Source organism: Poecilia latipinna, unplaced genomic scaffold, assembly GCF_001443285.1.
Source record: "Poecilia latipinna isolate Pla-1442-1.1 unplaced genomic scaffold, P_latipinna-1.0 Scaffold635, whole genome shotgun sequence".
Classification (NCBI taxonomy): Eukaryota; Metazoa; Chordata; class Actinopteri; order Cyprinodontiformes; family Poeciliidae; genus Poecilia; species Poecilia latipinna.
Window position 1 is genome coordinate 138,385 of NW_015113251.1, and position 26,107 is coordinate 164,491.

At 36.7% G+C, this 26,107-nt stretch overlaps 1 protein-coding gene across 2 annotated transcripts; it reads left to right on the forward strand.

Annotated features, from left to right (window-relative positions):
- Positions 1–2,455: 2,455 nt before the first annotated feature.
- Positions 2,456–23,078, forward strand: grhl1 (grainyhead-like transcription factor 1). Of its 2 annotated transcripts, none has more exons than XM_015043464.1 (16): positions 2,456–2,664; positions 5,544–5,733; positions 5,908–5,975; positions 7,114–7,250; positions 8,503–8,738; positions 9,258–9,340; positions 10,501–10,654; positions 10,759–10,870; positions 11,690–11,784; positions 13,625–13,868; positions 15,196–15,323; positions 18,291–18,319; positions 18,422–18,510; positions 20,403–20,488; positions 20,938–21,002; positions 21,913–23,078. In XM_015043464.1, the coding sequence occupies exons 1-16, from the start codon at positions 2,645–2,647 to the stop codon at positions 22,025–22,027; spliced, it is 1,851 nt and encodes a 616-aa protein (XP_014898950.1). In that variant the 5' UTR covers positions 2,456–2,644; the 3' UTR covers positions 22,028–23,078. The 2 variants fall into 2 exon arrangements, with proteins under 2 accessions (XP_014898950.1, XP_014898951.1); XM_015043465.1 differs by having other exon boundaries at positions 2,457–2,664; positions 18,425–18,510.
- The last annotated feature ends 3,029 nt before the right edge of the window (positions 23,079–26,107 follow it).

Here is a 26,107-nt window from a genome sequence, read left to right on the forward strand (position 1 = left end):
AAATAGATTTTATGACGTGAAAGTTTCTCATTAAAACGACAAAAAATTCTTGTCATAAGATGCAAAACTTGCTAAAATAAGAATGTTTGTCGTCAAAACGAGATATAAAAATGCGCTTATTTACAAGATTACATAAAGGTAATGACTTTCCTCACATTGTTTCCTCTAGACGACGTCTAGAAATACCAAAATTTGTTTTTGTTTCACTTTTATGATCTTTCTTAAAAGAGAAAATATTTTGGTTTAAATGAGATATGAATCTCGTAACGAGTTTTTCTAATATCGTTAAAATGAGAAAGTTCTCTCTTTTTGAAAAGTTTTGCAACAAACTTTAATGATTTATTTCCATCTGACTTTTAAACATTTCCATAAAAACTATAACGAATGATTGGTATTTTTATCAGCCAATAAAAAGAGATCAAAAATGTACAATATTGATTCAGGTAGGAAGGAAGAAGTTGAATAAAAATAGCCAATGAGATAAAATCACAAGTTGTTTTTAAATCAGAAATTCTGTGTGTTTCTGGATAAAACTATGAAAATAAATGTATTTCATTTCAGAATAAATATTTCATTAAGATATACCTAAACTAAAGCTGAGATTACTAAATTTAGCCAATGAAATGTAGCAAAACTTTGTCAGCTTGGATTTGACCAAAACTATGTTGCATTTTGGTTAAAAAACAAATTAAAATGAACTTTTTACCAGTAAAAATATGGCGACACATCATGGCCACCCAACAGAACTGAAGCAGAAATCTGAGATCTAATTTTAATACTGCATTGCTATTTAAATTAATAAAATATGAAACTGGAGTTTCATATTTTATGGAGTTTGCATGTTCTCCCTGTGCATGCATGGGTTTTCTCCAGGTACTCCGGTTTCCTCCCACAGTCCAAAAACATGACTGTCAGGTTAATTGGCCTCTCCAAATTGCCCCTAGATGTGAGTGTGGGTGTATGGTTGTGTGTCTGTCTCTGTGTGCCCTGCAACAGACTGGCGACCTGTCCAGGGTGACCCCGCCTCTCACCCGGAATGTTAGCTGGAGAGGCACCAGCAACCCTCCCGACCCCACTGAGGGACAAGGGTGTAAAGAAACTGGATGGATGGATGAAACTGGTTGAACCTGGTTGCACAAAGAGGGGCTCGCCCAGACAACCAATTATGCAAGAACCGCCACTGGCCAGCATTATGGCGTCATCGCAGCTCACCAAAAACAAAAAAGGAAGGAGTGGAGCATGCTCTGAAAACAGCTTTCAGACTTGCTTGGGGTCAAGGGTTTGGTCAGAGGTTGGTTTTGACATCATTGTCTCCTAATACTTTGGTTTTCCATAGAAAACATGTAAAAATGGAGATTTATTTTAAGTAAACATATTTTGTGGTTCTCAAAACCTTGTGGTTTTAATCCCCTGGTTACTCCTTAAAGTCTGGCTCAGATTTGTATATTCATCCATAATATTGCATAATTAATGCTTCTTAAACAGCATGGTTTAAAATGTTCAGAAGTCGTTAAAAAATCAGATATTCAAAGAAAATTTAAAACTTAAATATTGCATGGGTACTAATGGCAACATTTTTTGTTTAGTTTCCACCCCTTGGAGCCTAAATTGTCCTTTTTTTCCTCCAAATTATATTGTTGAATTACATGTTAATAGTATTTTACCTCCATTTGAACATGCAAAACCAGACTTTTCCACAATTTCATCTTCAAAAATTTTCCACACTGAGGCTCCATCAAAGAAAAATTGTGGAGTTTTCAAAATATCAACACATAAATGTCAACAACTTTATTTTCCATCTGGGATCTGGGCATAATGAGATGCTTTTTTATCTTTCAGCCTACTTCATGTTGCCACTCTGGTTCTGTTTGATTGAACATAATCTGATCTGGGTGTAGCTTTCAGATTTTGAAACAAAAATATGTTTGGTCATAGTTTTTCACAGGTTGGTTTTGATAGCTCAATAATCTGAAAAGTTAACTGAGTCAAAAAGCAAAAGGTTTTTTTCTTTTATCCCAACTTTTTTCATATTTTTCCAAAACTGTGCACAAGAAATGTGTAAATATTACTGAGAAATTGTCTCAATTCCAACAGACATACTAGAAAACAACAAATAAATATGTAAAAATATATAAAATAAAGCAGAATAAATCTTAGTGGGGAAATTCACAGCGATGCAGACCTGATGCTTAACAAACACTAATAAGAACAAATAATTTCAGAACAAATTTAAAAAAACATTAACTTCCAAACTGGCGTTTTAACAATAACTTCCCATATCAACACGACTTGATAACATAAATCACAGTTTTTTAAGAGTATTGTTTAACTGGTTTGCCTGTAGTCTCTCACAGCTCCAGGTATAGGCCAAAACAAGAGCCAATCAGCGCCGCAATCGGGGTATTTGACAGCGAGGCCCCGCCCACCTCTGCACCTGTAATCCAATCCGCGGCCTTATCACAGGTAAAACCGGCCTCAGTTCCTCAAAAAAAGCGAGAAAAGCCGACAAAACCCGTTCTCTCAGTAGGGTATACTGTGTTTGTTGCTGCGGCCCTCATCCAGCGGTAGCCGAGGAGTTTTCCAGCCTAAAGAAGACGGGTCGGATTTTCAGTACCAACTCGAAAGTCCAGTTCGACCGACCAAGATGTCACAGGAGCATGACAAGTAAGTTGTCCTGACTCTCCACTCCGGGCCTGCTCAACGACCATGTTGACAGTATTTTCTTCTAAATACCAACTCTTAATATTTTGAGGGATGTTCACAGCATTTTTGCAGATTCGTTCTGGCTTTGTGGATTTTTAAGGATTAATTTCTATCCTGGAGCTCTTGTCTGATTTTTTTTTTTTCTGGCACTGCTAAGCATCATTTTATTAGGAATAACCATAAATCAGCTTCTCTTTTTTTTTTTTTTTTTTTTTTCCATGGGTAAGTTTTCCCAATAGTTTGGCTTGCCAGGCGCTGAGATAACAAGAGCTCATAGTTTCCCATGGTGTGACGCGTATTTCACCTGTCATGTTCAAGCCTGTACAGGTGTATCTCCACCTGTCGTGAGAGCAAAAGGCGCCTGTTGGAAAACGTGTTGGATGGGCGGTTTAGTTGGACTCAACTGTATCGGTGGTATTTGCTCAAGAATATGCGATCAGTAACAGAAAGTGGCAGGAGGTTTATCGAGAAAAAAAGGGAAAACCAAAAAAAAAAAAGTTGGATTCTTATTTATTTTTATTTCTATTTTTTTTATGTTTGATTTGATTAAACAGCTCGCTGTATGAATTTTGAGTTCAGCAAAAAAGAGACTTTTTAAGGAGTGAAACTGTACACCTGTAAGGCGTTGGCCCCACACAGACAATGTAAGCAAGCAGCGCACTGTCACAAGCTCAGGTGGGTTTTACTACAGAAAACAAATGTTGTGTCATCCCAAAGGCTTGAAAACTCTAAAAAAATACATCTGACCAGTTTTTTCCACTTAAATCCAAATTGATCTTGGTGGTCTGTTTTACAGAATAACACAATCAGCTACTGGATTACTAATTATTACTCTGATGTGGTGAAAGCTGAATATTTTGTAGATGCTTTTTATAATTAATTGGTTGTGAAGGACAATCAGGAGGTTTATTTCATGATGTGTTTTCTGGGGTTTAAGTAAAATAAGGAGGACCATAAACATTCAGATTTACAGTAAACAGCCAACCTCGGGTCATTGAGCCGTTTCGTTTACGTAGCTGCTGAGTCTTCTTTAAAAGTTACCCTTTATTCAGGTTTTAGTGCTTAGAGGACATTTATTATAAACATTAAAAAATATTTTTTATATAGAAATTCATATCTATTTGATTTGTATTAATTTCTTCACTTTTTTGAAGAAGACGAAGCTGTAAAAGGCTAACAGATTGATTTATAGCTCTTTAAAATGTGGTACAAAATTCTTACATGCCTTTAACAAAACAAAATAAAAAATTTTCAAACATAATTGATTTATTTATTGTTTCATAACTGATTACCTTTTAATATCTTCATGTATTTCAAACACAAAGCACTCCTGAGTATGAAAGTATGACTTATGGTTTCTAGATGCAGCAGGGTTTTAAAGCAATACCTTGGTCCAAAATACTTGTACCAAACATGATACTTTTACTTCTGTAGTGTAAATGTTAAAGCCAACATAAAAAGGGGACAAGGTCCAGCTGAAACAGTTTCACTCTTTGAATAAGTCTCGAAACTCTCCCAAAAGCCTTAATCTTCAGTGCAATCTGAGGATTATTCCACAAAGAAGGCACAAAAAGGGAAGCAAAGAAAGTTTATTTGTGCTGCAACATTCATACAAAAGGCGATTCAATGTGATTTACAGAAAAATAAATGAAAAATAATAGCAAAATGGATAAAAAGAAATGGTAAAACTCCTTGTTCCTGCTCTTAAAGTCGTTGAAAGGTCTCTGAAGAAGTGGAAAAAAGTCACTGGCGCCAACTGTTTCACCAGAACTCATCATTATTTTTTCAGAAACAGGTTCTGTCACAGTAAAACAACAGAAGCAAAGTGTTGTTGAAGTGCAGGAATGCAGCAGGGTCAGCTGCGTCACCTTCGATCGGCTCGTCCGCCAATGATGATCCCAGCCGCAGAGTCGTCCCACTGGACGAGCCTGTATCGCGTCTTTTCTCTTTTTTCTCTGAGCCAAATCTGTGGTGCGATGGCTGAGATTTGTTGCACAACCATTGCAAAGCCTGAACAACAAGTCCTTCGCATAAACAGCCTCCCTACGGCCGATTTGTCACACTTACAACCTGTTTGTCGGTTTTTACCGAAGCTGTGATTTTTTTTTTTAAGTACCTGTTAGAAGCACTGTGTTAAATGTGACTCTAATTAGCAGCATGGAAAGTTTTCAAAAGAAACATCAACCCTCTAATTACTGATCAGTGCAGATTAAATGGGACCTGTTATTCAACATTCACATTTGGGGGTTTTTTGTGCTTCCATTTGGGTCTTAGATGCTTCTATACACAGCCCAAGCATTAAAAAAAATGCTCAGCTGTTTTTTTAGCAATAAGTTAACTTTTTTTGTCTGGAAAATGAGCCATTTTAAAAACCTTCCAAATATAATGTCACAAATCAGCAAGCACTGCCCCTCATGTAGTAACCCCAGCAAAGTCCAGCCCGTTACCTAGCAACCCAAGCGAAGATCCAGTGCATTCGGTCAGCTGGTTTTACTGCTGTATGTGCTGTACAATGGCTGCTGGAAAAGACGAGTGTTTTATTGTTGACTTATTATTTATTTACTTTCCTTTTGGGATAAGTAAAATATTTTTTTAATTTGAATTACAATTCAGAAACAGCTTGCTGCATTCTTGTTTGTTGTGCAGAAGGCTCCACTTCTGCTTTTCAAAGATGTACTCGAGTATGCGAGTGTAAAGATTGAGTTGGGGGGCATGACCAGCAGCTGAAAATAGGCAGAACTGACCAGATCTGAGAATGATTTTGTGCAAACAATTTATTGGACATTCTCAGGGAAGTATAGTTGGTCACCTTTAACTAAAATTTCGCCTCTCTTTCACAGTAAGCGTGCGGTCTTGGTTCTCCAGAACAAACAGGGGTATGGAGGCCAGCGTCGTCCCTTCACCACAGAGGATGAAGCCTGGAAGTCCTTTCTGGAGAACCCGCTGACAGTCGCCACCAAGGCCATGATGAGCATAAACGGAGACGAGGACAGCGCTGCAGCTCTCGGCTTCCTCTACGACTACTATGAGGTAAAACTAAACTTTTTACTGTCTGTTACCATTTGTACCGACGCCTGACCATTGTGGAACATCTGCCAGGCAGAGCTTGAGTTGATAACTGATCTAGCTGCTCATATAGGCAGCAGAATGACCCACGTTGTTGGATGTGATGTGGTAAGCGGCTGTGTTTACCTTCGTATGCAGGTGCCCAGGGAGAAGAGAACAATACCCAAGACAGAGTCGCTGGTCTCTGATGTGGATCCAAACAAAAGGTGAGCGGCGGACCTCTCCTAATACCACCCTGTAAGAATAAAAGCACAACAGCAGCCTAAAGTACACATCCCACTTTCTGAGTATTTTGAAAAAAGATATTTGGATCCAATGTTATACACTTATAGCCAAATGGCGTTCTAGCAGATTGATGGCGGCAACAATTAGGTAAATTGTCCCAGAAATTACTGCAATAAACAATAATAATTTTGCCCTCCCAGAAACAAATAAACTGTAATGTTGTAAACAAAATGCAACCGAAACCATATAGAAAATGGATTATGATGTCTGTAAACAAAATTACCCTTCAAAATGATTAATCATAAGAATGGAAATCGTTGAGCTCATTAAAATTTATCATGTGATTAATTGCTTTTTGCAATGTAATCAAAGAACTGATGAGCTTCCAATGATGAACTGATGGCCTGAAAATATACTTTCCTGTTACTAAGCAGAATACATTGCTTCATAAATTACTGCAAGTTGTCCAGCACAGCTGGCCCAGATCATCACACTACCACCACCATGCTATTTGTATAATGTTCTTTTTCCAGATGTAAGAGGATATACGTCTTCCACTTTTGCCTCATCAGTCCATAGAATATTTTTTCAGATTTTGGGAGGCTGGAAACTCCTGGCAATATTCAGCATTATTCCATATTTTCTGAATCTGTTGATAAGAACTAGAATCTGCTTTGGTTCCATTTCCAGACTGACTAATTAGTGGTAATTGGAAGGACTGCATCGATCAAAGCACCGTAAAAATATAAAACATCCTCTTTAAAGTGTTGCTAGCCCCATATCAACTTTTTTTGATGGTAAACTGTCTAAAAAAGGTTGTTTAGGATTCTATATTTGTGTTTTTGTGCAGTTTTTGACCTTTTTGTGTAAATTTGTTTAGTTCTGCTTCATTTTGCCATGCCTCAGTGACTGTTGGCTCTACCCAATAGTCACTGAGGGTGAGATTTTTCTAAATTTGTCAGGGGCGGGGTTATGTTTTCACAAGGGCGTTAGTTACACTTTAAGGAAGATACAGGCTTTAAAAATCTATTGCTGAATGTTGTAAGATGCTACATTTCACACAGCGTTGCAGGACAAAGCCCCACAGATATAGTAGAAATCTCCGTTCCTTTGTTGCAGGCACCAGATCCAGGCCAGGCATCCAATAGTTCCTCTGCAGGAAGCTGGTATGGAGAACAGGATCCAGGTCCTCAAAACGCCCGTCAACATTCTTCAGCTGGCCCAGGACAAGACACGGGCTCATTTTCCTTCACCAGGTCTGTTCACACTCATCAGAGGGGATTATGATTCCAGATTCACATCTGGGATATTTTTTGTACTTTTATCTGATTCTCAGCTGCTTTTAGAAACAGTCCAAGCACTTAAAAAAAAAAAAACACTCAGTGTTATTTGGCAGTAAGTTTCAGTTTTTTTTGTGTGTGTGTCTGGAAAATGAGCCTTTTCAAAAAACCTTATTTTGAGTCACAGTCCTCAGGGAACTGAACATAGCAACTCCAGAAGCCCAGCCTCTTTGCCTAGCAACCCAAGTGGAGCTCCAGTGCATTTGGTCAGCTGGTTTTACCGCTGTATGCACTGTGCAATGGCTGCTGTAAATAGAGGTCGAAATAACATTCAGAAACGACTTGATGCTTTCGTGTTGTTTGTAAAGGAGGCTCTACTTCTGCTTTTCAATGATTTACAGTTGTATAATTGCATCTGTGTGCAGCTATTTTGTGTAAATGCTGAGTATGGAGCTTATTTAAAGTAACAAAAGGTCCTAAAACAGATCATTCTGGAATGAGCACAAAATAGGCAGAACCGACCATCTATCCTAACCTGATCCAGGAAGCATAATAGGTCATCTTATGTTTGCATTCACACCAGCTAAGTTTAGTATGCTTTAATCGAACTCCAGTTCATTTTTCTAGAAAGTCTGGTTCATTTGAGGAGGTGTGAATATCCAATCAAACTCCAATGTGAACCTAAAAAGCGAACTCTCCACTTAAAAACCTCTGTCTGTTCTATTAAAGTGAACTTTGTTGTGGTTCTATTGAATATGTGGATGCAAGCGAACCAGAGGCTGCTCCAAAAGCGAGAAGCGGACTTTAGCGCATGGCATTCTGGGTAAATTCAACCAAAACAAACCATCAAGTCAAGGACTAGTGGGAGAAATGGATGGTGATGTTTTGGGGGGGGGTTTAAATCAAAGATAAGAGAGAAATTCTACAGCCACTAAAATCTCCCGCTACCCCATTTTGGTTTACATTTTGTGTAGACAGAAGTCGCTCTCTGGTCTTCTTCAGAGGTTTTTGTGTCGTTTCCTTCAGTAGTCCTTGGTGCAGCGCCACCACAGGCAAGGAGGGGAACAGATTTTTAATATTCTGGATCGCTTGACTTAGTGTAGTGTGAAAGCAAACCACAGCAGCTGAAAATGCAAAATGTTGCAATTTGGTCCTAAATTTTTAATTATGCGTGAAAATGCCACGTAAAGGAAAAAAACGTTCCCGCTAACCGCACTCTGTTCCACAGACACCACCGTCACCGTCTCCATCGCCACTGTGCCGAACTACACGCCTGTAAAGACGGAGGTGCCGGCCCACGGCTTCTCTGTCACGGTGCCGAACAACTGCAGCGAAACGGACGGTCACGTTGGCGCCTTCGAGCGCCATCTGGCCCAGACCGTGGTGCAGTGCAACTCCAGCGCCCAGTCCCGCACTCCCCCCGACACCACCTTCTCCGAGAGCTTCAAGGATGGTTCCCAGGAGGCGAGTGTTTCGATTCTCCCCTCCTTCCATGTGCTCCTAATGGTTTCCCTGCTAGCCCCCTCCCTCCTTCCCTCCACCTCTTCATTACTTTCCTCCACTTCCCTCTCCTCTGTCAGATCTCTCCCATCGAACAATGGGATATTCACCTGATCCCAGGGAGCCAGCGGTGGGCTCAACCTTCCCTGGTTTTTATTTGAACATGCCAAAATAGTGGCCAGTGTGTTATTATGTCATTGTCTCACCAACACAATAAAGTGCTGTACTTTTCTCGTACAATAGCCAAAGTCTTTTCAACCTCCTCTTTCTCTATTTTATCCTGGAGGGGAATTGCCTCAGAAAAGAGGATCCCAACAAACCCCTCTACATTTCTGTACCAACAGGGAGTTATAAAACAAACAAAAAAAAACACTAAATATAGATGAAAAAGAACTGCACAAACAAAATAATGATTGCATATTAAATGGTAGAGCATGTTGTGCGTTTCCTTTGCTTTACTTCTTTCCTCTTTGTGTGTTGCAGATGTTTGCCTTCCCAGGAGATCTCCAGTTACGCATGGCCACCATGACCCCCGATGACTACACTCAGTTTGACACGGCACCGGGGTAAGGCGCTCTGCTTTCGATGACGGATCCACCGATGAGAATTTTGAGCCCAGTTTCAGTTTCATGTGCTGATTTTAGCCAGTTCCACACTGCAGAAACAGTCTTACTACCTGTGTCTGTCTGGTGTACATATCTCAGCACGCTTGAAATAAGACAAAATTAACTTACAAGTAACTTTTCACCAAGATATTCGAGCTTGTTTTAAGTATACAAGTCTTGAATATGTATATATTTTTTAAAGTACTAATTCCACTAAAATATTTTTTTAACTTGTAATGTGGAAAAAATAATCTGCCAGTGGAACTAGTACTCTTTCATCAATATTAAAGAATTAAAACAAGTTCCTATATCTTTATGAAAAGTTGCATATAAGTTAGCTGTAAGATAACTTGTATGCATTCTGTGAGAATTTAATTACTTGTATTAGAAGTAGAGGTGATGTCACACTGTGTGTGTCTGAAAGCAGTTATTATTCAACAGGGTTTAGGTCTGCAACTAATGATTATGTTGATAATCAATTATTCTGACGTTTAATTAATTAATTGGATTAAAAAATTGGCACAGGGTTGTACTTTAAAATCTTCAAAATGGACATTTAAGTTAGATTTAGCATCATAGTGAATAGCACTGTTTGTGTGGCTTGCATTTGCTTTTATTCTCTGAAGAATGTAAACACTTCCCATTGCTCTGAGATTTCCAAAAAACCAAAATCATTAGAAATTAAAGACAAGAGTCTGTGTTCTGATCAGCCTTATAGTCGTCTACCAAAACTCTGGCTCTCTGTTCGTCATTTCATATTTATGCTAAAGAAGGCTAACATCAGCCCTTTTGAGACCCTCCTTCCAAAACACGATCTACACAAACAAACCTTCAACAGCTGTGAGCTGAAAGGGTAAGACAGGAGTATGGAAGTGTGAAATAATAGTAATGGGACACAAAGCATCAATAGGCCACGCCCCTTTGGTTCTACAATACCAGCTGCATGTTCTGAATGCGCACACACTTCAGGGATCTTGTTGAATTGGTATTTATCATGAGAATGATCATTAAACATCAGATCAGTCTGAAAGTGGTTCACAAGAAAAGCATAAGTCTTCCTGTTTATTGATACCTTTAATCCGCTTTATGTCATGAATGCATCCTGTCATTTCGTCCTCTAGGAGTAACTTTGAGTACTCTCTTGAGGCATCCAAATCTCTGCGTCAGAAGACTGGTGACGGGACGATGACGTACCTCAACAAGGGACAGTTTTACCCCATCACACTCAGGGAGGTTGACAACAAGAGCATTCAGCAACCCATCACAAAAGTCAGGGTAGGAACGATTAAAAAATATACCTGATGTAAAAACCAAAACTGCAACAGCTGTCTGTGTTATTATTACTGAAATAAATGTTCAAATCCATTAATGTTTGTCAGAGTGTGGTGATGGTCGTGTTTGGAGAGGAGAAGTGCAGGGATGATCAGCTGAAACACTGGAAGTACTGGCACTCCAGGCAGCACACGGCCAAACAGCGGTGTCTCGACATCGGTAAGATCCCCAGCTGCAACTTTGTTGAGCAATAAGGAAGCAAAACATTAATGGTTTAAACTCAACTTGTTTAAAGGACGATCCTGTGTTCTGGTAAACTGAAGTAGAAAAAAATTTAAGTTTATGAAACTTTCCAATCATTTCTTTTCAGTCAGCCTCTGTATGCATAGCATAAAATGCAAATAAAGCAACTCAAAAGCAAGAAGTTCTTTTGAGATTTGATTATCTGATAAACTTATCATGAAGTTGGCTGTAAAGACTTTTGAACTTTATTTTTCCAATTCTACCTTTTTATATCTTTGCAGTTTTGGTCATTTTATGTCCTTACTTGCCGACTTCTGTCCGTCCTTCCATGTGTCCTTTGGTCTTTTCTTTCTTGTGCATTTATAACGTCTCTATTTTGTTCTTCCTTGTTTCCTAACCTATTTTCTTCCACTTGTCTTTTTCTTTTTTTCCTTTCCTCATGCTCTTCCCTTCTTCATATCCCATCCTTCGTTCGTGAATCTCTTCTGTAATTTTGTGTCCTCTTTGTCCTTCCTTCCTTTTTCTAATTAGTTTTTTTTTCATATTTGTTCCATGGTAGATATTCTGAAGAAAAATCTACCATGAAAAGGGAACTTAACCTCAGTGTATTTTACATTTTAAATTGAGCATACTCTGAAATTTCAGAGTCTGGGACCAACTGACAAACATGTCTATGGCATTATTTGAAATTAACCATCACCAAACTGGATTCAATTTAAGTCACTGCTGAACCTGGCAGCCATTTTCTACCATTTACCTTTTGAGTAATCAATAAACTGATGTCCGATTTTTCAGCCGACTACAAAGAGAGCTTCAACACCATCGGCAACATCGAGGAGATTTCCTACAACGCCATTTCCTTCACGTGGGACACGAACGAGGAAGCCAAAGTAAGACAGTGAGACACTTGAGCACCAAGATTAAAACAACAGTCCCCTGTATGGGTGATAAACTTTAGAGGTTTTGTTGTCCTCCTTGCCCATAGCGGCCATCTTGTTTGACTTTGAAAGAGCAGTCGTTTCGTAGGCAGATTTTCACTTTGTAAAATTTTTTGTTTGTTTTTGCATTATTTAGCTGTCTAGAATTTCTTCATCATAAACTCAGCTTTACTATTGCTCCATAAAAGTTTTCTCTACATGCAACAGTCTGTGCTGACTGACTGACTCCAGACCTATTTATTCAGATTTTATTGATAAACTTATTGGGCCCCCCAAAGAGCATCTTGGTTTGGGCCCCCAAAAAGCTAGAAACAGCCCTGGGTGGCAAAAGGCAGCAGTAAACAGACGACAAACCTACAGCTCATCACCTTTACCTGGTGAAAACACAAAGTCACATGAAGGCTTCGCTTTCTGCAGAGTCCAGGATGTTGACTTGAAGTCCGTTTAAAGGATGTTCATCCTTGTTTGTTTTTGTCACCTTGTGATGTGTTTAACCTCCGCGCTGTCGTGTTGTTTTAAACACGCTTCAGTTGGAGGGTAGCTTTCAGACGAAGACGCGTCTAACTGGACGTCCTAAATGTACGTTTGACGCTGCCTTATGTCTCAGTTTCAGACATGAGAGAGGAGAGCGTTTTGGTTTCTGCTCACTTTCCAATGATGGAAGGTTGACGGTAAAATTCAGGGTTTAGGCATCAAGTTGATAAAGTTGCACTGAAGTAAGTTGAGACGTGCAGGTGTGTGTTTGTGTGGTTTGCCCTCAGGGCGATAATAAAGCATGATACGGGTATTTGTGGTGTATTTGCGAAGGGCAGCCCCTCGTATGCTTTTTGTCTGACTGTTTTGTCTTCATGGGGTTTAATTTCTCCTCCCCTCTGATGTACGTTATCGTTCTTAAACAAAACTCCCAAAGAATGATGGTGGAGTTTTTAAAACGCACAGTAAAACCAGAAAATGTTTCAAAATACTCTTTGTAGAACAATTTAAAAATAAAATCTTTAATGCTAATAGGAATTGGCATGAATTTGTGTTCTGGCAGACAACATACTGAATGTATTTTTCTTAAATTATCTGAAAGGCAAGCGCTCTGAGCTCTGCTAAACTCACTGATCCTCTCCATTAGCTGCTTTCAGACCCTCTGTTGTGATTACGGGTTCTGTTTACACAATGAGAACCTGTTTTTAGTAAAAGCATCCGGACAAAGAAGCAGAATTAATATGTTGTTTTCAAATTCACCAGAAGAGGGCAGCACAGAGGAACTGCAGACAGATTTTAATCTTTATTTCTGATACAAAAGGAAAAGTTTTTATTTGGAGCAAAATATTTAACATCTCCAGTAACTATTGATCTAAACCAGCAGTTTCATCCTGGATCTTGCATCAACTTTCTTTATCTGTAAAAGTGTTCAACCCAGAACTCCTCAAGTGGCAGTTTTAGCTTCACGTGCTTCAAATTCTTTAAAAAAATTCTCATATTGGGCTCCTTTCCCATCCAATTTGTAATTTGGTAGTCTCAAGAATAATTAACAGATAACTGTATTGATGAGTGATGCAGAAATGAGTTTTTATATGTTGATGTTTGAAGAGTTTTTTTTTTTTTTTGCTGCAAATGATCAAATGTATACACAAAAAGCTTTTATAAAATTTTAGGCCTTAAAGTAAAATGTCTATTTTTCTTATCCAAGAAAGCTAGCACATATTTTTTTATCCAGTTTAATCAGAATAATTAGTTGCATCTCTCCTCCTACAGCTTCTGTTTCCTGTTTTCTCATCTCTCACACTTCTTCTCTCCACAGATCTTCATCTCCGTCAACTGCCTGAGCACCGACTTCTCCTCTCAGAAGGGGGTGAAGGGTCTTCCTCTGAACCTGCAGATCGACACGTACAGCTACAACAACCGCAGCAACAAGCCCATCCACCGCGCCTTCTGCCAGATCAAAGTCTTCTGCGATAAGGGAGCGGAGAGGAAGATCCGCGATGAGGAGAGGAAGCAGTCCCGCCGGAAAGGGAAAGTCCCGGATCTCAGCCAGAGCCTGGCCTGTGAGTTCTCAGCTCATTTCTACCAACAAATTCACAGAGAAATCCAGACATGTGGAGAATAAAGGAAATGAGACAAGAATCTTTTCTAAAAGCACTATAAAATAACTACAATATTATTGAAAATGTGTTTTTATTTCAGTAATTGTTCACTAAACAGACTCTAGTCTATTACATGAGACTCTTAAGAGATTATTTCTAAGACAAAATGTTATGTTTTGATCTGCATAACATGGAGGAAAACTGCTAATTTGACATTTGTCCAGCGATCATTGGCTTCCAATTACCATAAAATTGCGCAAATTGGAATAAATTTTGGGCCAATATTGAAACAACTCCATTAAAATTTGTGTTGTTTTTTTTTTTTATTTTATTCTGAACACGACACATCAGGAACATCTTCACAGGACAAAGGAGAAAAAAAACACTGGATCCAAATGTGATTTATCTATTTTGGTTGAAAGTTAATAATTTCTAAATATTAATGAAAACGTCCTAAATCCTCTGGCAGATTATTTCATCTATAACAAGATATTTTCCCCATATATGAAGTGAAATAATCTGCCACTGGAACTAGCACTTTTTCATTAACATTAAAGAATTAATAACTTAAAACAAGTTCATTGTGTGTTAGTTTTATCTTATTTCAAGTGTACTAAGATATTTGCACTAGAAATTAGACCAAAAATTGTTGGTAAGGGTTTGTGTTTTTGCAGTGTAGTTTTAATTAGACATTTTGAAGTACTTCATGTTTCTTTCTGCTGATGAGCTTTATGGATATGCTGATTTCATTTTACAGCAGTTATCATTATGCTTGATTAGGTCAAAAATGGCCTGATCCCATTGAAAAGAGTAAGGTCTTTAGCAATGACTTTTTATTTTACATGCATTTGAAACCCATCAGTCATTTTCCTGATGATTACATGACAACTTTTCAGAAAAAAACACTATTTTGTGTGGGGGTTTTTTTTAAACTTGAATAAATCAGAGTGTAAATAATATACTTCCTTTGAAATGCATCCATAGAAATTGTGCAGATACATCAAAATGGCCAGCAGGGGGTGCTCTAACCAAGTACAAATGTTCTTTATTTCTTTGCGTTTTTAAAAATAAATTCAGCTAACAAATGTAAAATATGATATCGGATATAAAACATACACTACGCAGAATACAATAACATTATATAGAAATATATGAACAGGACATTTTATGGACATTTAAAGTGTTTTTATTGCTTATGTTTCCAACTATTGGTCAGAAAAGACAGAAACTTAAAAACTTTGCTCTTATTTTTTGTACTAAAGCACATTTTTCCATCTTTCCCCATCAGTTCCAGATGTTAAAGTTCCCCTCCTTCAGAAGAGAAACGATGTGACCATCTTCAAGACGTTGGGCGACCTTGAGACCCAACCCGTCCTGTTCATTCCTGACATCCACTTCTCCACCTTCCAGCGCCACGTGAGTACTTCTGTTTTAATCAACAGTGAAATAAACCCGTCCCCCTGGGGGGTTTTTTATGGTGTTCCCAAACATAAGCACGATTCTGGTGGTCCATAAACAGTTTGTTTGTCCGCCTCCGCCCGCCCCATCTGCCAGCTGGGTCGAGGTGACCCGCCTGCGGCATGTTGGCAGGAACGGAGAGTTCTGCTTTGCAGCTTTGATAGGAGGCCTGCACGATGATGGCAGAGTTTCAGACTGCTTATTCATAAGATGAATCATTCACCAGTGACTCAAAACAAACCACAAGTGAAAAACAAAGTTCCCATCTTAAAAAAAAAAAAACCCAATGTGCGATGGTAGAGAATAAACGCTCATAAAGGGAAGGAGAGCAGTGCAGCTTTCTTATTGATTTGCAAACAGGTTACCCAGGATGTTCAGCCCTGAGAGGCTGTGGGGATGGATGAGGGGTTTATCAGCTTTCAGCACGTCTTTTCCGCGTGCATGGACTCTGAGCTTTGCTTCCACTAGCCAGAGTGAACCCTTGGTGCAGCACGTACAACACGATGCGCAGCATGGGTCTGTATGAGAGGATGCACACCTGACCTGCACTCTTGGAGTTATTCTGGGATGTATAAAGAGCCTGCAGATTTCTAATAATTAGGTTTTTCTTTTATTAATTACCGACAAATTTGACTTTTTTCTTTAACCATATACTGCACAGTGATACACTGCAAAAACACAAAATTTTTACCAGGTAATTTTCATCTAGATTATAGTGTAAATACTTTAGTACAAATAAATAACATAAAACTAATTTATAAGTCACTTTTCATCAAGATATAGAAGCTTGTTTTAAGTAAATAATTCCTTAATATTGATGGAAATATAGGAAGGGTGTCTCAACGATCAAAAATGCTACTGGTGATATTAAAAATGTATAAATATTTGTACATTTAAGGATGAGAATGTGAGATTTAAGTCAATGTGGAAATAATTTAAGTTTATTTGGTGTTTGAAGATTTAAATGTTTGTAAGTTGATAAATATGAGATGGTCAGAAAATCATCAGATCTTCTGCCTGCTCCTTTCGAACAGATAAGGTAAAACTGCATGTCATTATAATTTGTTTCAATTTAATTTTTTTGTTGTTTTTACTTTTTGTCTGTTCAAAATAAGTAAATAAATGGAAAACTAGAAGTTCCACTTGCATATTATTTCATTTATAACATGGGAAAAATGTCTTGTTATANGTGAAATAATCAGCTAGTGGTACTGGCCTGTAGGTCAGGTTTTACTGGATGATAAATTGTCCCAGTTGCAATAAATGATAATATTGTTTTGAGAGTAATATATTGAAAACAGCATAAATATGGAAGACGGATAAACTTTAACTTAAAAAATAACTGTAAATGGAAGATATTCTAATAAAACACCCTCAAAAATAAATAAAAATGGAAATAAGAATCACACACAACCCAAACAATAAGTAAAATTGTTTATGATGTCTCTATTGATAAAATTACCCTTCAAAAAATATTAACAATTAGACTGGAAATTACTGAGTTCATTTTAATTTCTTGGATGACTACTTCCTTCTCTCATTAGAATAAATTTTTTGCATATTTTACCCACTTGTGCTCACAACCCAGCCTGGATAATTAACTAGAGACAATAAATGTTTTACCATAATTGCCCCCTGCTGGTCGTTTTTATTAAGAAAGTCGATCAAAGCTCAAATAAATATTTTCTGTTTTTGTTGTTTACTTTGCTGTAATGGTGGGAAAGGTTGCAGGTATTTTTTGCGACGCTGATGAGAGGGAACTTGACAAACGGTGTCCAAACATTTGCATCCGATAAGCTGAGTTCATGTCTTTGCTCCCAGAATAGAAAGTTTTTTTATCAGCAGTGCCGTCGATCAATGCTAACATACACACACACGTCCACATCCACACACACTCGCACATCCACATCCACACACACACACGCAACACAAAGTCACATTATCCAACCCAGCAGTTTTCCAAGAAAAAAAGAGATGATGCTTTACTAATTATTGCTATTTTCAAACCTTTAATAAGTATTTTCATGTTGTCATGTAACAACCACAAACTTTAATGCTTTTCATTGCTATTTCATGTGATGCACCACAAAGTATTTAATAATTGTGAAGTAGGAAGGAAATGACTCAAAGTTTTATCATTTTTCACCTGGAAAAATTTGATTAGTGCGGAGTGCATTTGTATTAGATTTCCTTTACGTTGCAGTTCTTATTTTAGCTTTGCAAATCCCTACATGAAAACGTTTTTGTTACAAAAATGGTCATCACGTTGGATGTACAGCATCTGTGAAACTTTGACTAGGCCATTCTAACACATTGATATGTTATGACTCTACCATAGCTCTAATCTAAAAGGTTTTCTTCAAGGTTTGTCCTGCATTTAGTTTCATCCATCTTTGTATCAACTCTCTGAAAAAAAAGCATCACCGCCATGTTTCATAGTTTTGCATGTCTTGCACTGCAAAAACTCAAAATCTTACCAATTATTTTTGTTTAGTTTCTAATGCAAATATCTTAGCACATTAGAAAGAAAACAAAACTAACTTAAAATTCACTTTTTAGCAAGATATACCAGCTTGTTTTAAATCAACAATACTTAAATATAGATCTAGATAACGAGACATTTTCCTGTTTTAAGTGGAACTAGTACTTCCTGTACCTATATTCCTGAACTACTGACTTGGAAGAAGCTGATTTATGTAAAACCCAGCAGTTTTTATGTCTGCATGCCGGCTGCTTGCTGCTGATGGCGGTAGGGAGTAAATGGGTCAACACATGATTCCAGTGTTTACTTTTCCCTTTGACCAAAGTGACTGATTTAGCTCCATCCATGAATGGTTACAACAAGTGTTTGCACAGTTAAAGGCACATATAAAACTACCATTATGAATGGACATATTTGAGTAAATATCTTTGTGTTTTCTGCAGGCTTTCCCCGCAGAGGAGGGAGAAGATGGGTACGTTTCCTGATTTCACACTTGATTTCATGTTGAACTCTGTGCCCCTTTTTGACCTTTTACCTACTAAATCCCGTTTGCTACATGTGTCTGTTCCCAAAGCAGTTCAGGTATGAGGAGATTACCCTTCAGCGATGATGAGTTCGGGTCTCCGCCGAGCAAGATGGCGAGAGCAGACGAGCCCAAGAAAGGTACCAGATTAGTGTTTTCCTGTGATGTTTTTCTCTGGGACTAAATTATGAAACTGTTGGCACATGCAAGTCTTTGTGTGCGTTTGCTGCGGTCAGCCTCTGATGTTCCCTCCCTCCACCCCTCTCCTGTGCACGTGTACGCTCTGAGCCATTTGTTTGTTCCAGGTCTTTCAAAACACACACAGGTCTGAGACCTTCAGTGACCCAACAAATATCGCCATCACCCGGTGAACACGCACCAGGAAACAAGCTGGCGACCTTTCCCCTACATTCAGCAGCGCGTAATAAGAATGCAGAAATACATTTTTATGAAACTGAAAAGATTAATCTAGTTTTGTAAATTCAAGTTATCAAGAGATTAGTTTTAAATTGGACAAATTGGAGAGAGTAATTGAACTGGTTAGGTAAGAAGATAATCTTTCAAAATGGGATATACAGGTTTAGATCTTCATGAAGAAAAGCAAAATGTGGCTTTTATTTATTTTTTGGACAAATCATTCTATGTATGAAAATAATCATAAAGTACAGATTTTAAAAGATGAAATTACTTTGTTTAGACCTCTCATTAAAATGTGTAAAACCTCCAAAAGGAGATATCCTGCCCTGCAAAAACATGAAGTGTCACCAAGTATCTTTTTCCTAATTCCCAGTGAAAATATCTCAGTTCACTTTAAATAATGCAAAACTAACTGACAAGTATTTTTTACAGATCCCCACTAACTTTGACTGGAAACAACTTTTTTCATGCACTAAGTTAATTATCCAACATTATCCTTACACTTTTCTGTATTTGGTCAATGTGATTTTTGCTTTCTTGCCTTTCCTCTGGTCACCAGGGTTTGGAGGCCAAACAGGTTCACTGCAAACTGACAGTCTGGGAGACTCATACAAGTCCTCAGGTCTCCTATTGTTGATTCATTTCAAACAGAAATCTAAAAACAATCAAGTTAAAAAGTAATACATTTGTACAATTGCACAAAGTAATATTTTTAAACAGAAAAAATAAAACTAGTGGCCTTTGAATCTAAAAAAGAACAGACTGTTCTTGAGAGGAACACGATGCTCTGGGCCCGCCCTCGTTCATTTGGGTCGGATGGATGGATGGGTGGATGGATTGATGCTGTTTTAATATCACATACATTCACCTTCTTCATACACAGAAATAAATCATTCTTCATTTTCTTCTGTATTAGTTAATTCATCATTTTTTCCTGTCATGTTGTTGTGAAGCATTGTTCCTGCATCTGTTCTCTTGTTTATATAATGACACTAATGGGGCTGCAAATAAATATTTTGTTAGTAACTGATTAATCTATCGATTACACTAATTAATCTGATAAAATAATTGGCACTTTGACTATTTTCCATTTAGCCCTGTTAGCCTTTCTGTATATGAGAAATGCGTTAAAAGATGCAAATAAGCAAATAATCCCATTTTAAAGAAGAAAATAAACATTTTTATTGCCAAAAAGACAATACCGTAACATTCTGTTAGTGCTTGTTCATTTATGAAGTCATTGATTAAATTTTGCATGACCAATTAATAATTAGAATCTAATTATGAGACTTGATGAGTTCTGGTTAAAATATACTTGCAATGTTTGTTTGTTTTTTTTATCGTACATGCAAATGTATATATTTTTGTACATTTTAATGACTGAATAGGTTTTTCTTTAACCAAATGGCCTTTTTTTAAGCTGTATACTCAAATTAATGATTAATCGGTTACTAAATTAGTTGAACATTACTTCAGTAAACGATTAATCGCTTCAGCCTTGAGCTTAAAATGTTTATTTTTCAAACTCGTCAATAAAATGTCAAATAAATGCATCCAGTGAACATCCTGCCGCCTTATTTTTAATGTTTCTCTTCATTTTTTTCCGATCTCACAGTTCTGCTGTACGTGCGCAAGGAATCGGACGAGGTGTTCGACGCCCTCATGCTGAAGAATCCCACGCTGCAGGGCCTGGTGGAAGCTGTGAGTGCTTCTCGGTTTGTTCGGCTTGCACTGGACTACATGTTCCTGTGTCATGTTGCTGGTGTAGAGTTTACTCAGAGTAGCCAGAAGCCCAGCACTCGCACACGTGCTGGCTGGGAGAAAGGACTGGAAAAAGATATGTATGTCGGAACAAACAGTTGAAGTCAGTTTAGATGTTATCAGCGCTAAAGAGGTTATGTAAAGCATTTGAGTTTGAAGGGTTTTTCAACCGGTTTAGCGCAGGAACGTCTTGTTCTTGAGTTTGTTTGTGTTCTGGTTTTTCTGCATTCTTGAGGTCTGTACATTTAAGGCCCAACAGTCTTACAGAGTGTTTGAGAGTTTAAGGGCCAGAATTGGGTTAAAAAGGTCAAAGTAAGATCAGCACATAATGTGGTTAAAAAAGGATGTGTGTGCAGAATAACGACCTAACACGTTTTCTTCTGAACCAGATTTCAGAGAAGTACGATCTTGCTCTGGATAAGATTGGAAAAGTCTACAAGAAGTGCAAGAAAGGGTGAGTGAATCCCCAAACTACACAAAAAATCAAGAATATAACAATGAATTTGTCTGATGGAAAGAAAAATGTTAGTTCATCGTTTTATCACATTATAACAAATTTACATGTAATTTATTGGGATTTTATCTGACAGAGCAGTCTTTCTGCATGATGGACGGTTAGCAACACATGACGCATCATTAAAGGGCAGTTAGTGCATGAATGTGAAGTGGAAACAAATATTATTTTCAACATTTTCACAAATAACATTCTGAAAAGACAGATTTTTTTCAGTGTCTCTACCACTTTTGCGCAGCTACAAACTCACATTTTCCTGTTTTTCTTTACATAAAAGCTTATTTAATTTATTTATTATACATCACATTACAAGATGCATAACGATACATTGGTGAAAAAACAAAAGAAAACTTGTGTTTGCCTTCAAAATTTTAGTTGAACTCATCCTGGTCACGTTGGCTTAGGTCACTAGAAAGTTACATTTGCAGGCAAATTTCTGCAGTTTAATTTTTCAATATGAATTTTTTGAGGATGATTTTTTTGCTGGTCAATTTAAATAAAATAATCACATATGTAATTGCACATAGTGAATATTCAGTGCTATAAATTCAACTTCTAAAAATAAGTCTGACTCTAATGAAGTTATTTCTTCCATATTCCTATTTCACATCAGGTTAAAAAAAAAGAAAAAAAGAGACAACACAAACCCTGAAAACCTCGGCTTTTTATGGTGCATCGCATAAAATCCCAATAAAATACATTGAAATTTGTGGCTGTAACTAACAAAATTATTAAAATTTAAAAGGATAATAATACTTTTTGCATTAGAAATGTTACAGTTAATTATCTAGTTACATATTTGCACAGATTGGAAGTGATTAACATATTTCGTTATCTATTTTCTTGCTAGTATTCTGGTCCACATGGACGACAACATCATCAAGCACTACTCCAATGAAGACACCTTCCAGATCACCATGGAGGAGCAGGGCGGCGTGTACAAGCTAACACTCACAGAAATCTGATTCACACGGAGGTGGAAGATGGTTGTAGCTGTCAGGTTTACACTCCTGGCTTTGCAGGGATTATGGACTTGATATAAAACTCCAATAACGTCATGTAAAACAGACAATGAAAAGCCCTCAAATTGGTACATCGAAGCCAGAGCCTTTAAAAGAGAACAATGATGGTTTTAAAAAACATAAGTTAAACATGCCATTTACTGCAAAGCTTTTTCTGTGCATAAAAAACAGCAAATAAGGATATATGTGCATTTGTGTTTTATGAGATTACGAGCTGGAGCCTATATATTAGTGCCTACCTTTGTGCAAACTGTTGATGGTTGGAGAACAGTTTGGTAGCTGCTATACCTCAAGCTATACAAGCAGCAGAGTTTTTTATTCAGAGGTCTTCAATTTAATTATATAAAAAATTAACTTCCCTTTTTTATCTTCATAAAGTCATAGCACTGATGACTAGAGCCTGCAAAGTTGGAAAATTCGCACTCAGAAATGTGTATTATTTACTAAACAGTATGGCAGTATTTCGAATGTCATCAATTCGTAGAATACTGTAAATATTTGTTTGTTTTTTTTAGAGTAGGAGTCAGTTTATTTTTTCTTTAAATTAGTTTAAATAAGAGGTTTTGTTGAGTATTACATAGTTTGTGTTGATGCTGAATGTCTGTAGATCGGTTCATATCTAGTATCTTTCAAGCAGCCTCTTCCAGCTGTCCTGGCAGTGCAATAATAATCAGGCTCAGGCAAATCCAGAAAATAATCCTCTATTGCCATAAGATACATTCTGATCTTTGTTGTTTTTTTATGGAAATATTGTACATAATATTTGGAAAAGGATCTGTGTAATCCCTTTTTTTATATCTTAGTACTTATTGTGTATATATTTATTAAGAATATGGATGTGGGTTCTTCATATATAACCAGTTTTCTATCATTCCTATTGTTGTTCATTAACTTTTTATATGACTTCTCCATTATGACTACTTCAGTATGACCACTGCAATGCGACATGTCGAGGGTGCCACAAAGTGCCCAATAAAAGCTCAACACCATTAAACTGTCTGATTCTTTCTCTGCAGAAATGATCTGATGAAACATTTAAACTTTTACTTTCAGTGCTAGAAAGTACAATTTCCAAATACAAGCCACATACTCTTTCTCATAAATATTTGCACAAATTCAATCTTTTCTTTGTCTGTTATAAAAGCAAAACACCTTGTTTTTAAATATATTCATATGTCTTTGTTAAGAGCAAAGCAGAAATGAGGTCAAATTCCTGCTGCATGTGCACATACTTGGAAATAAAGCTGATTTTCCAAGCCAAAATATGCAGCACTTACAGTTTGTCATGATTATAAAATGATCAACATTATAAAATTATGCAAGCTTTATTGGAAGGAACCACAGGCTTTTTTTACATCAATCCACTTTTCTCACTTCTCATGCCGATATCTCAAGTTTTTGATACAGAAAAACATTGAATTGACTTTAAAAAATTATTTTTAAGAAATATACACAGACATAAATAACTGCACCAGTGAAGCACATTTAAATACACCGAAAGCTTCACAAGCTTGGTCAAGCTTATAAAAACACAACTTTAATTTGTTCAGTCAGTTAGGAGCTTAACAGCCAATGCAAAATAAATAAACTGACAATCAGTTGACTACCTTTGTCAAAGATGTAAAAACTAAACTGCAACTTCTTTCAAAAGGTTCAGAAAGTGAAATTATGAATTATAAATTTAAAATAAATAATAAAGCATGACATTGCTCAGAATCTGAATCATAGAATTAGACTGAATAGATTTTAATATCTGCACTTAACGTAACATGCAGTTTTTGGACATGGACAGAAAACACACACGTCTTCTAACCGGGAGCCAACAATGCAAACTACCAAACTCCACATATTAACAGAGCCTGGACTCAGTTGGATTTATTTGAGTAACTTTTGTGAAAAAACATACTATTTACTTTTGCTTGAGTAATTTTATTATGAAGTATCTCTATTCTTGCTTGAGTAAAATTTCTATATTTTCTACCCACTGATGAAGAACAAACGTGTTTAAACCAAAAACTCACCACACAGACACCTGCAGTTTTTGTTTAAAGTTTTTTAAGTTTTTTATTGAAAGGAACTGATTTGGGAACATTTTCTTTTGCCTGATTTTATTATATTTTTGATACTTATATGAATTATTGTTATTTTGGTAATTAAAAAGTACCAAAATTTCCACTTAATTCTATATTTTGGTCCATTTGATGATATAATTTTTAAATATTAAATGATAATTTGGTCAGTCACTCAGTACTTTAGTAGACGTTTTACCCAATAGTTTTTACTCTTGGATGGCTACTTTTTACTTTTACTTGGGTAAAAATACATTGAAGTAGTGCTACTCTTCCTTGAGTATAATTTCTAGGTACTCTGCATATTAATCAAAGGTAGGTTTCGTTGCAATAAACATTTTTTATGTGATTTGAATGTCAAACACCTTGTTATCTCCGTACAGCCATAATCCTGAACAATCACTGTTTATTGATCAGGAGAGAATCTCTTTCAGTTACAATTTAACTAACTCTCCGTCATCGTTGCCATGCAACCGTGCTTCAGTGTGGCATCTGCTTTATTTTATTGTCTTGTCAGAGTATTTTTGATTCTTCAGATGTATTTGTTGCTGTCAAACACATCACAGTCAACCTTTCACCTACAAGACCTGCTGTTATTTTTTAATTCAAAATAACCTTGTAGAACCACAGGTTGGGACAAAACAAACTCTTTTTTTCATCCAAATGACGTCCAGAGGTCTTAAATGTCTGCAGATGTTCATGAAGGCTTAACACAGGTCTAAACTGAGCGTAAAATTTAAAAATTAACACTTAAAGGTCAATTAGTTTAGCATAACAAACACGCTGATAAAAAGGTTTTTCTGTGGCATCTGAAAGGTCACAAATAAAATGTTTTTCTTTCTAACTTGTATGAGTTGCTTTACACATTAAAGATACTTTATAAACATGTAACTATTTAACATGATAAAATCTTACTGTTCAAATGTCAAAAGTGTTATAACATTTTTATCTTTAAACAAAATGACAAAAATAATAAAAAAACACACACATCAATTCTGACACAAAGGTCATTTCTTAGCCAGTTCCTGAGTAAAAACATGTAATTAAAGTAGTTTCACACAAAAAATGTTAAACGCTAAAGCTAATATACAATATTTTTTGTAAAAATTATTAATGTTTTGCTTTGTCTGTTATAAGAAAGTCCAATCAATTTCCAGGTTGAGTTGCTGAACATCAACACAGGCTACGATGTCACCGTGATGAGACTAGCTTAATTTACAGAGAAAGACGCTGGTTTTTATCTATTCGCCAAAGTTTTTCAAACTGCTAGTGAGTTGGTTCTGAATCCAGAGAGGTCAACCATGTGGACATCCAGATTGCGCCAAACGTCCAACAACCTTTGAACCTCAGAGTCGCCTCCCCACACAGGTTGGAAGTCTGGACCGGACCCAACTGGAGAGATGCCTTCCACTTCCACGTTTTTAGAGATTAGGATGTGCCGGACCAATTCCTCTGAATTCCTCTGTGTTTATTTTGCAATCTTTCTTTAAAGATTAATCAATTATTTAGAAAATCTAAATTATGCGCCAAAAAGTCCCCAAGTTCACTTTCCAGAGATAGAAAAACAATTTGATGAAGTAAAAACTTTGATCAGTTAAAGATAATCTAACCGATCAAGTTCAGTTACATGAAATAGTGTATTTTTGTGTTTGTTTCTACTATTTTTTAACTTAATCAATCATTAAATATTTTTATTTGATAACTAATAGGTTTGATATTAATTATTTTTAGTAATTAGTATATTGCAATTATTCGATTTACATTTGAAGTGTTAGTGATTGTAAGAAGAAAATATGCTAAGATTTGAGCCGATTAAAATAATAAATTTTATATAAATTTTGGGAGGTGCCCCAAAGATTTTTTTTTATGTTTTGCTTAAATATATCTGCAGTATCTGCATGTTTGCAGATATTGTAATTTAATTAGTGATAGGCCCACATTGGGTGAGTTGCAG